The sequence below is a fragment of the Urocampus carinirostris genome, chromosome 20 (assembly GCF_059441175.1).
Source record: "Urocampus carinirostris isolate Australia breed hairy pipefish chromosome 20, RoL_Ucar_1.0, whole genome shotgun sequence".
Classification (NCBI taxonomy): domain Eukaryota; kingdom Metazoa; phylum Chordata; class Actinopteri; order Syngnathiformes; family Syngnathidae; genus Urocampus; species Urocampus carinirostris.
The window spans coordinates 21738026-21752599 of NC_142368.1; the positions used below are offsets into that span (position 1 = coordinate 21738026).

At 38.9% G+C, this 14574-nt stretch overlaps 1 protein-coding gene across 11 annotated transcripts; it reads right to left on the bottom strand.

Annotated features, from left to right (window-relative positions):
- Positions 1-2378: 2378 nt before the first annotated feature.
- On the bottom strand, positions 2379-13432 carry tbpl1 (TBP-like 1). 11 transcript variants are annotated; one of them, XM_088325207.1, is made up of 9 exons: positions 13268-13408; positions 11626-11651; positions 11225-11389; positions 10914-11155; positions 8517-8599; positions 5096-5159; positions 4867-4970; positions 4618-4712; positions 2379-2945 (listed from the first exon to the last, which is right to left on the bottom strand). In XM_088325207.1, exons 4-9 carry the CDS (start codon positions 11046-11048, stop codon positions 2863-2865), a joined length of 564 nt encoding a protein of 187 aa, XP_088181333.1. In that variant the 5' UTR covers positions 11049-11155; positions 11225-11389; positions 11626-11651; positions 13268-13408; the 3' UTR covers positions 2379-2862. The 11 variants fall into 11 exon arrangements, with proteins under 11 accessions (XP_088181333.1, XP_088181332.1, XP_088181340.1 ...); XM_088325206.1 differs by lacking the exon at positions 13268-13408 and adding an exon at positions 12624-13160; XM_088325214.1 differs by lacking the exon at positions 13268-13408 and adding an exon at positions 12562-12623 and having other exon boundaries at positions 10920-11155.
- Positions 13433-14574: the final 1142 nt, after the last annotated feature.

The following is a 14574-nucleotide window of genomic DNA, read 5'->3' on the forward strand; positions in this document are numbered from 1 at the left end:
TTCGGGGATCCATTGCAAAACATATTACATTGCTATTTACTAAATAATTTGATGCAGTTTTTATTATTGATAATATATCAGGAAAAAAAATTATTTGTGGAGCTATTTGGGAGCCAAAAGAGATCTTCTTAGTGATCTGAGCTGAAAGAGCCGCTCCTCGAAAAATTGCCAGAATCTCTATGACTAGTCTGATAAACCTGTACTTTTGGAGACAGTAACGCTTCACATAACTCGAAAATGAGGACTGGAGCCACTGTCTGCCTCATTTTTATGCACTTTTTTATTTTTATTGTTCTTCATTTAAAACTTTGGCCTATAGAGCCAGACTGCCGGGAAAAACGGCAGTGGAAATGTCAAGCATTTTCAAGCACTTCGCCTAAAATAATTTTTCTGACCTTGGAAACACATTATTAAAACTCAATTTTCAAGGATTTCAAGCATCCTTACAAATACTGTAAATCTCATGTTGATGATGTCTGTGTACTGTTTGTTGAAATGTTCATTTCATAATATCAATTTTGCTGGCATTGCATTTTGTTCCATATGACATAAGAATATTTTTAACTAACTTTTGGGGAAATCCATTGAGATTCAGGGATCTCACCTAACAAACTTGAAAGTTGGAAAAATGCGCAAAATTTAGTCTTGCCAAAAAGATCTGGAAATGTTGATTACTTTTTTTACAGTACTGTTTTTCTATAGGGATATCAAAGTAAAATTAGTAGATCATTTGAACGTTTCTCAGAATAACTAGAAATTCAATTTTTTTTTGTTCTACAAAGAAAATCAAAGGGGTTAAATTGGACATGTTCATGTCGCCTTACCCCGGGTTTTGTGATACAATATATATATATATATATATATATATATATATATATATATATATATATATATTGTAAGTTGAAACACTTCATTGTTAAACACAAGGGCCAAAACTGTCTGACATACAGTGGCTTGCGAAACCATTTGGCCCCCTTGAACTTTGTGACCTTTTGCCGAATTTCAGACTTCAAACATAAATAAAACTAATTTCTCGTGAGAATCAAAAATAAGTGGGACAAAATTATGAAGTGGAACACACTTTATTGGATATTTTAAACTTTTTTAACAAACAAAAAACAAAACAGTGGGTGTGCAACATGATTCAGCCCCATTGATTTGATACATAGCAGCGCCACCTTTTGCTGCGATTACAGATGCAAGTCACTTGGGGTATGTCTATCAGTTTTGCACATTGATAAACTGATATTTTTGCCCATTCCTCCTTGCAAAACAGCTCGAGCTCAGTGAGGTTGGATGGAACAGCAGTTTTCAGTTCTTTCCACAGATTCTCAATTGGACTAAGGTCTGGACTTTGACTTGGCCATTCCAACACCTTGATGTGTTTTTTGGTGAACTATTCCATTGTAGCTTTTGCTTTATGTTTTGGATCATTGTCTTGTTGGAAGACAAATCTTCGTCCCAGTCACAGGTCTTTTGCGGACTCCATCAGGTTTTCTTCCAGAATGGTCCTGTATTTGGCCACATCCATCTTCCTATCAATTTTAACCATCTTCCCTGTCCCTGCTGAAGAAAAGCAGGCTCAAACCATGATGCTGCCACCACCATGTTTGACTGTGGGGATGGTGTGTTAAGATGTTATGTTTACACCAAACGTCACTTCTTGCATTGTTGCCAAAAAGTTTGATTTTGCTCTCATCTGACCAGAGCACCTTCTTCCACATGTTTGGTGTGTCTTCCAGGTGGATTGTGGCTAACATTAAACAACACTTTTTATGGATATCTTGAAGAAATGGCTTCCTTCTTGCCACTCTTCCATAAAGGCCAGATTTGTGCAGTATACGACTGACTGTTGTCCTATGGACAGATTCTCCCACCTTTGTAGACCTCTGCAGTTCATCCAGAGTGATCATGGACCTCTTGGCTGCATCTCTGATTAGTTTTCTCCTTGCATGAGCTGAAAGTTTAGGGGGACGGCCTGATCTTGGTAGATTTGCAGTGGTCTGATACTCCTTCCATTTCAATATTATTGCTTACAGTGCTCCTTGGATGTTGAAGGCTTTGGAAATCTTTTTGTATCCCAATCCAGCTTTAAACTTCTCCACAACAGTATCTCGGACCTGCCTGGTGTGTTCCTCGTTCTTCATTATTTCTGCGCTTTAAACCGACCTCTGAGACTATCACAGTGCAGGTGCATTTATACAGAGACTTGATTACACACAGGTGGATTCCATTTATCATCATTAGTCATTTAGATCAACATTGAATCCTTCAGAGAAGCTCTCTGAACTTTTAAACAGAAAAATTCAATAAATGTTTCCAACACAGGATTTCGAGATCTAAAAGCTCTCAATGTCCCAAACACAACACACAGTTGCTTCTTTTTCCAACATCTTTATTTCTATATAAAATACAAAAACAAAATCACATCTTAACACGATGATAAAATGTAGCAGAGCCGAGACAACAATAAACGCCGCTCGATCCCGCTTTATAAACTGATTTAATCGGGATTAAGAGTAACGTGTGTAAAACGTTCATTGCTGCATTCAGGTAGCATGAGCATAAATATGAAAACGTCACCTCATCGCGGAACCGGAACACAGCTTCTATATTTATCCGTTAAAACCTGATACACAAAGACATCCTCAAATGTTACTTAAAACGCACTCGCGGTCAGACCTGGAATAACAATAATAAAATATTTACAATTTACAACGAGTGTCTCGAAATGTACACGTGTTTGGCCGTTAACCGGACCGGTTTGTAATCTTCCACGGACGGAGAAAACCTTCAACCTCAGTTTTTGTTTGTCGAGCTTTTTTGTTCCTCGCTTGCGTGACGTAAAATCCGACAAGCGCCTCACTTGCAGAGCGGCTTCTTGCACTCAAAGAGGAGGGGGTACACTTGCTCCACTGCCGTGGCCACATTTTGCACATTTGGTCCTGCGGGGGTCGCCGGGTAATGTAACGACAAATGAGCTTAGTCAAATCAAATCAAATGGATTGGTACTGAAGTACCAAATTAAAACATTCTGTGTATTGTGAGACAATAAAATCACCTCATTCATCCTCACTCAACAACCCAAAACACCTAATAGACGTACACACAGCATCGCTAAAATGCAACAAAATAAGCCAAATTCAAGCACTTTTAAAGCCAATCTTTCATTTTTTCCAGTACCTTCAAAGAAAGATATCCAGCGTCGAACAAAAGAATGTTTTTTTGCTGAGTTTGATGACTGAAATGAAATTTCTGTATTGCTGCTATCACGTACTTTGTGCTATTTTGAGATGTCACCACCCATGATCTTCTGTCAATCACCTGCTATAAACTAACATAAATTCTGCCATTCTGCTTGAACAATGCATGCGCAGCTTGGCTACGTCACACTTGTTTACAAACACGGAAAGGTCTCTATAGGTGTTGGGTAATAATTAAGTTCAATACAGACGACAAAAAAAAGAAAGTACCTCATGTATAAAAAGCAGAAAAATTAGCCTCACTTGGACTAATTTTAACGATATTGATCGCTCTGAAGAAGAGTGCATTCAATCTAAATCGACGGCTGATCTTTTGTGTTTTGTTTTACTTGTTTTAAATTATTTTTGGAATGTTTTTCAAAGGATCTGTGTTTAAATTTCAGAACCTTATGTTTATTTTCATACTATTGTACTACTGTATTTTTTTATACAATGTGATACTTTTGCATGATTTTTGGTTATTTTCGGTACTTTTATACTTCTATTTTTGTACTTTTTCCAAACTTTTAAGCACATTTTCACACATTTTTCTACTACGTGTCTCCTAAAGAAAAATGCGTTTGACACCCCTGCATTAGAAAAACACGTGATGAGGTTGTTGTTGAAAGGTCTTTGGTTCAAGACCGAATGGAAACACGTTGGCCTGGAGAGGGATGGGCGCCACCAGGTTGTACTTGCCCGGGCCACACAGAACTAGTAGGGGGGAGAGGGAGAGGGAGAGGGGCAGGCAGAGAGAGAAAGACAGGCAGGGAGAGAAAGAGAGAGAGAGAGAGATAGAAACAAAGACACAAAGAAAAAAAGAAACATAAAACAGATAAAGAACAAAAGGGAGAAAAAGAGAAACAAAGAAAGAAACAAAAAGAGAGGGAGAGAAGGAAAAAACACAGCTAGAGAAAAGTAGAGGAAAAAGAATAGAGGGCATAACAAAAGGAAGAGGCAAAAAGAAAGAGTGTGAAAGAGAGAAAATGGGAGAAAGAAAAATAAACAAAAAAAGAGAGAAAGGAAAAAAAGAAAAGTAAAGGGCAAGACACTGAATCCCTAATGCCCCCAATAAGCAAGTCGGCGCCTTGCGTGTGTGAGTGTGTGTGAATGGGTAAGTGTGAAGCAAATTGTAAAGCGCTTTGAGAGGTCTTCATTGACTTAAAAAACCCCACATAAATGCAGACCATTTACCATTTACAACTGGTCCTTTGCGACTTGCGCTTAGCTTTAGGTAAGATATCGAATAATGCAGTTTATTTTTCTCTTGTACTTCTCTCAGCATTTTCTTGCAGGTCACATAATGCATAAATGGGTAAACGCAACAATTTTGAGCATATTCTCTTGTGTGTGTGTGTGTGTCTAGGTGAGATACCTGTGACTGTGAGGCTTCCCGTGGAGAACACCTGGATGGTGGCCCTGATGGTTTTAATTCTGTACGTGGCAGCAGGGTGGAGCTCGGGCTCGTAACTGAGAAAAAAAGAATTGCCACTCTCAACTGCTTTTATGTAAACCCCTTGTCTCGCCACTAGAGGCCAGACCTGATGCATAAATTTAAAGAAGCAAAAAAAAGCAGGAACAAGTGACGGGACATGAAAAACACGGTCATGTGTAGCACAGCCACCTGGCAATGGGTCGGTTCTTCTTCGTGAAGTCCGTCAGGTGGATGGCAAAGGGCATGGAGCAGACGGCCAGCACGTTCACTACCTTGAATGCCGAGAACCTCACCTGAACGCAACAGTTTTATTCAGGGTCAACTCATGACTAACAAAATTCCTTAAAGGCAATAAACCTGGCAACGATATTGGAATGCATGCAGGATAAACATCAACCACATCAATGAACATTCTCACCTTGAAGCCAATTTTTTGCAGGCATCGTGCCAACCGGCGAGCACCTTGCTTTGCCTCTTCCTCGCTGAAAGATGGAGAAGAGCAACAAGGGATCAGACGGGGCCGATAGTGATCACTTTTTAACGGAGATACGGTGCCTGGCAAAATTATTGGCCTCCTCAAAATATTTTTGACATATTGCCATAGTTTAGACATCAAACTTAAAAAAAAAATGTAAGTACTTTCTTAAAAGTCAACAACATGTAAGACAGAATCGTGGAAATAAATACATTTATTCAACATGTTATATTGTGTTAATAAATAAAAACTTTAAAAGAGGGCTTTCCAAAATATTGGACCCTGGCTTGGACATTCGCCTTTGTATCATTAGTTTTAAACCATTCTTCTTCATTTTTCGGTCGTCGTTCTGTTGGATTGAAAACCTGCACCGCCTTTTTTTGGTCTCTTGCAAACTCCCAACAGATTTTATGCCATTATTGCCCAATATTTGGCTCCATCCATTTTACCATCAACTCTAACGATCTTCCAAGTCCCTGCTGGAGGAAAGCAACCCCAGCAAACGATGCTGCCACCACCATGTTTGACAGTGAAGATGTTTTATAGGTGATGTGCAGAGTTACTCTTATGCCTAACAAAACACTTTGAATTCGGCCCAAAGTTTAATTTTGATGTCATCTGATCAGAGCACCTTGTTCCATGGTACCATGGGCCTTCTTGCAAACGGCAAACAGGACCATTTATGGTATTTAGAAAGGGCTTTCATTTTTCGAATATTCCATAAAGGGCAGACTTAAGCAGAGTACGACAAATAGTTGTCTTACGCACAGACTGTGCAACCTCAGCAGCGTATGCCTGCAGGTCATCCAATGTGAACATGGCTCTCTTGGTTGCTTAACTGATTAGTTTTATCCTTGTTTGGGGTGAAAGTTTAGCGGGACGGCCAGGTCTTGGTACGTTTGCAATAGTTTTGAAATAATTCCTTGCACAGTGCTCTGGGAGATATGTTAATATCACAAAATATTTTTGTATCCCATTACTGCTTTAAACTTTTCCTGCCTGGTGTGTTATTTGGTCCTCATAATGCTGTTTGTACTCAGTGTCTGCTTTCATAAACCTTTGAGCCCATCACAGGTAAATGTAAATTTAAGTCTCACTTAATGAACTCTGTTAGCCACTGTTAGTTATTTAGGTCTACACTGGATCATTTAAAAGTCATCACAGAAATTCTGCAATCACTTGGCTGAGCTGAACCTACTTTTAATTTTTGCTGTAAATATAATATGAAATGTTGAAATAACTTGGCTACACTACCCGGTTGTGTCTCACATGTTGTTGACTTTTAGAAAATATTTCCAGTATTTTGCTTTCAATCAGGAGTGTGAAATGTGGCAAAATTATAAAAGGGTTTTGGGAGGGCCAGTACTTTCGCTAGGCACCGTATATCTAGCTGAATCACAACTTGATAGCTTTAGACCATTTTAAATGCCAATTTCTCATTAAAAATTTAACACTTCATTTTGCTCTCATCACTCGTCGGGGAAAATTCAAGCACATGTTACACCCGGCGCCCTCTCCCATCCAGTGAAAATGGCTGGGAGCATACTTTTGTAAAAACAACAGTGAGGACGTTATACTTTGCTTTTCATTTCTGAGCAATGTTCATGAGAACTGAGCGTTTATAAAGTGAAGCTCATTGGAAAATGTTTAATTTAAAGAAGTACTTAAACGTCAGACATCTGAATTATAACGGAGAAAACATGCAGATTCCAGAGCTTTTTTATGGAGGACTGATTCTGTCATATGTAGAAATAAGCGTATCAAAACCATCAATATAGGCCAAATAACTAAATCACGTATTACCAAAATAGAAGACATATTTGGTCAACGAGTGCACCGATCACCTGAAATGCAAGAAAACATGCAAGGAGGACTGTGAGAAGGGCAGTCAGATTAAAAAAAAATGTCCATCCCTTCCGAAAGCTCTCCTCCTAACGCCTTTTTATTAACTCTTCAAAGTTACAAAAGTCAGATCATCCTTAAAGAGTGTGGATATCAAAAAAACAGCAACAGAATTGGCCGATAGCGACAGTCATGCAACAGGAATAGAAAATGTAAAAAACAACGAACAACAGTGAGTCCAAATAGGGAAACTGGCATCACATGAAACCTTCTTTGCACTCGTCCAATAGTAACAAACGTATCAGTTTAACAGTTCAGGCAGTTTAAAACCCCCCTTACACCCCTTTCTTATTTGAACAACATTTTTGTGACAAAATACATGACAAAAAAACAAAACTGATGACAACATATATGAAGAAATACATTGTATTTATGTCATATTTCAGCATAACATGATTTATTTTTGTGTTCGCCTATTTAAATGGCATATATTTGTAGATATTTAACCCTTTATTGAACAAGTGTCACACAAGGCACCTGGAATCGTTTTGTTATTTAGGCTAAGAAAGTGTCAGAAATCATGTTCAGTGTTTACTTTTGGCCCCTTTTTCAGAAAAACATGAACTTTCAATATCTGGCTATATCTACCATCACTATGTATTATTACAATGTAATAAGAGTTCAAAAAAAAAAAAAAATCAGACTTGGAATTTTCAGGATTATAATGAAGTAGAGACTGGAACTGAACATGAACACATTGTAAGACAACATAAACTGCAAATATGAAATGTTATAAAAGTATACAAGAAAGTTTTTGGAGTCTTGCTCTCTCAGTTCTCCATATATTATCAACTATTTTTAACCATGACCAGGCATTTTATGGGCTCGTAGAGTAAATGGCGAGGCAATTCCTGGAGACAGAGACCCACATCATACATGACCTATCGGTACCCCAATTTACTGCCCTTTTGACAATCAAAACTAACAAAGGAATTTTCAAAGGGTTCAAGTGTGTTTTTAAATTGTTTGTAGATAACAAAAAATTATTTACAAAATGTATAACTAATTATGCCCCGTCTGTGTCATTTCTTGCCTGCGGTCAGTCTGTTGTCACATGTGGATGGCCTGTGAGATACCATTGTGGGAAGTTGCTGCCACTTTGTGGGTGTTTTGGAGAATTACTTGGATTTAATTCGATTTTTTAAATTTAAATAACAGTCACAGAGTTACGGTATTTCAAATAAAGCTTGTCAAACGGGGGCGCTGGCGCACCCATGGTAATAAGAGGGTTGAACATTTAATTCTACATATGTCTGGATCAGTCTTCCATTCATTTTTGTTAAATATTTTAAAGTTCTGATGCTTGTCATTTTTTTAACACCACACAAGTACAATGCAGGAAGAGAATTGTCTCCACCATAACCTTCCTATGAAAACAAGGCCCTGTTGTATCATAGGGAGATTTAATCTGGGTTTAAAATCCCAGGTTACTTCTCCTTCAAACTGCATCTTTTTGACTTACCTTGTGGCTCCAGTGCAGATAATTTTCCCTGAGGACCAAATGGATGCAGTTATCTTGGGCTTGCGAAGCTTCATGAGTACTTTCTGAAACATAACAAAGTTGCTTGTTTCTATACACTGAAAAGGTGCTCTTGAGTGCAGAATATTTGCATTCATAACACGGACCAACTTTTCTAAAAACACTGAACGACTTCCATAAATAACACACATCTCTGGCATTCAATTTCAAATGCATTTCCGAACATTGCACATTTAACGCCCTATTTTCAAAGATAAATATTCTTGCATAACGCACACTCAAGTGTGTATAATAAGCCCCCCTAATTTTTGATTAAAGATCAGAATAAAATGTTGTATTACTTTTTCACCGCTTAAACTAAGCATTGTAAGTGATAAAAGTTGTTCAATATGTGCATCCGTGATAAATATCAATTATTGACAGTGTACACTATGAACACAATTCCAAAATAAAATTTACAAGATTTCATTTAACACCCCAGTGTGTAACACTTGAACACTTGTTCTGTATTGTCTAATGCGAATTAAAACCAGTGAAGCAGAGCACAGGATAGCAGGATGCTGCCAGACAAACATGGCCGAGACCTTAGGTAAGAATTCCACTATGTAAAAGAAATTTCTCAACCTATAATATTTAATAATAATTAACAATGGCAAAACTGTTTTTTTTTGCCTAGTATTCAAATATAAGTTTTGTTTTTTTAATGAATGAAAGTTTCTTGTACCACTAGAAGCCACTAAATATTACACACTGCCGCTTTATTTTCCTTTAAAGTCTGATTCATTATGCTTTTTTGGTTTTATTTATATCTTTCTGTTTTTTTCCCATTTTGCTCTGGTACTGTAAATTTTGGCTACCTGCTTGATTTTTGTAAATTTAATCGTGATCGGCAACTAAAAGCTTGACAAAGGCGTTACATGAAGAAGGTTTCCGCTTCGCAGACCCAGTTGCCGTCTTAACGGGTAGCAATATATCATTAAAAATATGAGAAGACTGAATTTAAACTTAACTCCCGATATTGGTAATTGCGAAAAACTGCAATGTTTAAGTCATGTTTTAGAGTGGGCCAGGTGAGGAACGAAATTAAGAGGTGACTTGCCTCTGCGAACGAACAATCAAGAATTACCATATTTATTATGGAACCTATAAATAGACTCAGTCAAACACGAAAAATATTATATTTACCAGAAAATTTACAATGACCCAGTAATGGTGAGCTATTTTCAGAACAGGTCTGCTGGCACCTCAGCTGTCCTTATGGACCGCGGATTCAGGTTGTTTTCTTATATTTTTTCTTCCTTGATTTTCTATTTTTAGTTATTTGAAATACAGAAAAGGCGGCACAGCAGCTGAGCAGTTAGCGCTTCTGCGGCACAGTTCTGAGGTCATCGGTTCAAATCCAGTTGCCAGATTCCTGGGCTGAGTTTGCATGTTCTCCCCGTGTTTGCATTGTTTTTGCCCGGGAACTCCGTTTACCTCCCACATTCCCCAAAACATGTGTATCAGGTTAATTGTCCATTCCAAATTGTCACTAGATGTGAATGAGCAAATGAGTTGATCTGTCTGTGTGTGCCCTGCAACTGGCTGGCAACCAGCTCAGGGTGTCCCCTGCCCACTGCCCGAAGATAGCTGGGCTCCAGCACCCCCGCAACCCTACTGAGGATAAGCGGTGCTGATAATGGATGGATGAAATATAGAACCTGAGGCGCAAGTCATATATTGTTACTAACAGGGTTGGGTGGGGTTACTTTAACTTGATTACTTTCAATTACTTTTGGATTACTCCAATACCAAATATGCTAAAAAAAGACAAAAGAAACTAAATATGAATAAAATGACTAAATTTAAGTAGAGTAACGGAATACATGGAACGGCAAAAATGATGTTGGCAAGCTGTTTGGATTTATTTTCATTTTGTTTCTGTCGCATTTTATGTTAGATTTGCCGGAGATCAAAACCAGGAGAGAAAGCTTACACGTGCTGTGAGTCATAATGTTATTCATGTTTAGTTTCTTTTGTCTTTTATTAGCATATTTGGTATTGGAGTAATCCAAAAGTAATTGAAAGTAATCCAGTTAAAGTAACCCTACCCAACCCTGGTTACTAATAATAAACTGTGTCTTGTGGCTTGAGAAATAATAATGTGGTTGCATTCAATGTTTTGCGATTGTGGTCAGCGATATTTTCAACTTCAATCACTGCAGAAATACAGGAATATACTACAGTGAAATCTTGTAACGTGCACCCAAACTTTTCGAGTTCTTTTTTTAGGTAAAAAAGTGTGTTTGCTATATGCGAATAAATATGTTACATTGACACGAACATGAATCCATACTAAATCTAAAACATGAAAACAATTTACATTAAAAAACACCTTACCCCCACCTCTGGCTTGTAGATGACATTGGTTCCTTCCAGAGCGATGGTGCGCAGGTTGAGGTGGCATCTAGTCCTGAATGTCGCCACCACGTTGGTGACGATAATATCCAGAGTGTCCTCATTGCTGGAATCCATGGAAGTGGGTCTATGTGTCTATACAAACTAATGCGTGTTGCTGAGGGAACCACACCGGGCTCGCGCCTCACTCGTCCGCCATCGTCATGATGTTGAGCGCCCGTTGCCTGCAGGGGATACATCACAAATGTCAAATATCACCTGTTTGGTGGAGGGAGGTGAGCATTGGCTCTCACCCGGTCTCGTCGTGCCCTAGTATCTCAGTTGTTCTGACATATCACGTTCGATCCTATTTCATTAAAATTCCATGAGAAAACATCCATTTGTCCAAAGTTTTTTGGACTGTACTGTTGCTAGAGCAGAGGTCTCCAACGTGGTGCACGCTGGCAGCAAGTAGCCCCCTAAGAAAACATGAGTAGCCCGCAGACAGATTCTGAAAATACCTCATAAGGTCTTTGCAATTCTCTAGTATGTTATTTCTAACTGGCATGATGCTTTAGTGGTTTATGTAACGTCTAATAATTACAAAAGGGTAAACACATAGTGAAGACTTAGTAATAACAGAAGTAATTAATTTCAAAATGTATATCAAAATAGTAGCCCTTCACGCCAATCAGTAACAAAAAGTAGCTCTTACCTTCAAAAAGGTTGGTGAACCCTGTGCTAGATAGTAAGAAGGACGACAAGCCAAAAAAAAAAACTCAGAAAATATCAAATGTATACTGAGGGTGAACCACTGAGGAACATTTCTTAAATGTCTGAAAGGTGACTATTATAATGATGTAAGACACAATAATGGGTTGAAAAGATTAATAGAAGACGCATCCACTATTAGCCTTTGGGTCCAACAAGTCATCGCTTTTTTCTTTATGGGAAATTTGCTAATTTTGAGATTTGATGTTTGTTGCAAATTTAGGAATTTTGTTCCTGCTAAATGTTATTGCACTCTTTTATTCTTTGCATTATTGTCAAGGTGCGCTATTTTTCATTAAACTTTTTTTATGATGCAATTACAGTCTCCAAGCACTGCCTTGTAAATAGTTTTACCTATTTTACCCGGGCTTTCATTAGTTTATCCTGGAGTGCCACGTCTTATCTTGTTATAATCAATGTTCACTATGTTGTTAACGGTAAATGGTCTGCATTTATACATATATTATAAACATATATTGTATTCCGTCGTTAATCAATATAACTGTTAACTGTTGAATTCAACGACAATAATTGACAATTCTAATGCTAACACACCAGAATACAAAAAATAAACAAATGTGAAAAACCAAAACAATTGATGTTTTTGCTCAAATTTGTACACTAATACGGACCTCAAATAAGAGCTCGTCGTGCAGTCCCAACCAATCGTATGTAGGTTATAAATGTAAGATGCAAACAAGTGTTTTATCCCTTGAGTTTTTTTTTTAATTTTCGTTGGCGGTTATAGGTCAACTTTAGCTTACTTGATTGATATATTATCCAACATAGTATCTGATGATCGACTAATTGACTGTTAAATTACCTGGTTAACAACCCCCCCTAAGTAACCCTACTAAAACAGAAAATCATTGCAACAGACCTTGACTTTGATATGATCTGATTGAAATATCCACCTGACATTGGAGATCTGTAGCCTCTTACCTGGCTAGGACAACAATAGCACGTTGTTTGCCCTTTACTACAAAACGGCAACGCTTGGCGAATTAAAGCAGTGAGCGTGCACATCACAAGTCCGCTTGCCCAAAACGTTCTGTCCCCTCCGATCCAACACACAAAGCCTGTGTTACACCTAAATCTAGAGCTTTATACAAACTCTCACAGAATGCCATCGCGACTTTCCGCTGCGAATATCCATGACAGACACTTTGATGGATAAACGTAATAGTTGAGTTGGGACGAAGATACGAACTTTAACAAGCAAATTTACGTCAGGGAAAGAGTTAATGTACCGGGTAGCTTGGATGCGAGGCTAAGCTAAGCTAGGCTATTATCGATTTCAGGGGGGCGGGGGTTTTGATACGCTTATATTTACCTTGGGGTTACTATTGGTTGTAAACCACCACAGCGCAAAACTTCTTATACACATAATATTCGCGTTTCGACTTAAAATGTATAGCCACGTACGAATAAATACACTACCAGTGCGGTATTAAGTATGAATGAAAAGTTGTAGCATCTCTAGCTAGCAGTTTAGCCACCTCCTTGTGTCAGTGTGCATCTAAGGAGATTCCATTTAGTGATTTTTGTTGCTTTTGAAATGTTCCTTTTTGAATTGTTTTCAGTACCTCGTTCGCTTGTCAATGCGGGAGCCCCCACGAACTTTAACAAGCACCGTCAACTGTTTTTTTTTATTATTATTCCCTCCTCGCAGGTTGCGGATAGAAAATACAAATGACTGCGCCAACTAAAAAAAATAACATTTCCGGGTGGGGTTAACAAAATAAGAGCTTAGAAAACAAAACGGTCAAACGATTTCCGCTTTCATAAAAATACGTTTTTTTTTATTATGAGTAAGATAAATAAATCTATATCGTTAAACAATGCCCGGGAAGGCATTTTTACCATGACACGTGAAGGCAGCAGGGGAACTTCCCCCAAAATAGAAATGATAACATCTATTCGTATTATCTAACAACATATGACTTTACCTCTTGTCAAATGGGCACCCCTTGGTTGCAGCTTGCTGCAAAGGTGTGCAGAGAGACTGGGGGACAGCACGAGGTCAATTCACCTCCGACCGCATCCCTCAAAATGAACGACCTAGATGGGTGAAGGATTCACTATATTACTATTGAAGGATTTTATACATTTGACTATAAGGGATTTTATACGATTAAATACAAGTTACATTTATTGAGTGCAATGAAGATTTTCACTGAGTGGGCTTCAGGTCACGCTGTTCCAAATTTGGAATGTTTTGGCTGGGGAATTTTGATAACAGGACTCTGACGGAGGACAGCAGGCGATATTTGGGGAACAAGGCCCTGATGACGTAGAAACGCTCGGTGATGTTTTGGTTAATTCCAGACATCGCGACGCTCTTCCCCGAGCCGTGGAACCCACGTGGGGGCTTCCCTGGCACACCCATCGGAGGAGCCGGCACACCAGCTTGCGGAAAAACGTGGGCCGGGGATAGAAGTGGAAAGATCAGGAAAGGAGGCTTGACAGAGACTCAAGCGACACATTCATCCAACCATCCATTATCTGCACCGCTTATCCTCAGTAGGGTCGCGGAGGTGCTGGAACCAATCCCAGCGATCTCCGGGCAGTGGGCAGGGGACTCCCTGAATTGGTTGCCAGCTGGTCGCAGGGCACACTGAGACGGACAACTCACTCACTCATTCACATCGAGGGACAATTTTGGACCAGCCAATTAACCTGACATGCATTTTTTGGGGATTGTGGGAGGAAATCGGAGTGCCCGGAGGAAACCCACGCAAGCATGGGGAGAACATGCAAATCCTGCACAGGATGGCTGGTAGCTGGATTTGAACCCATGACCTCAGAACTGTGCCACATACGCACTAACCACTGCTTTACCGTGCCGCCTTGATATTCATAAGGTTGAAAATACTCGTGTGAAATGGATAAA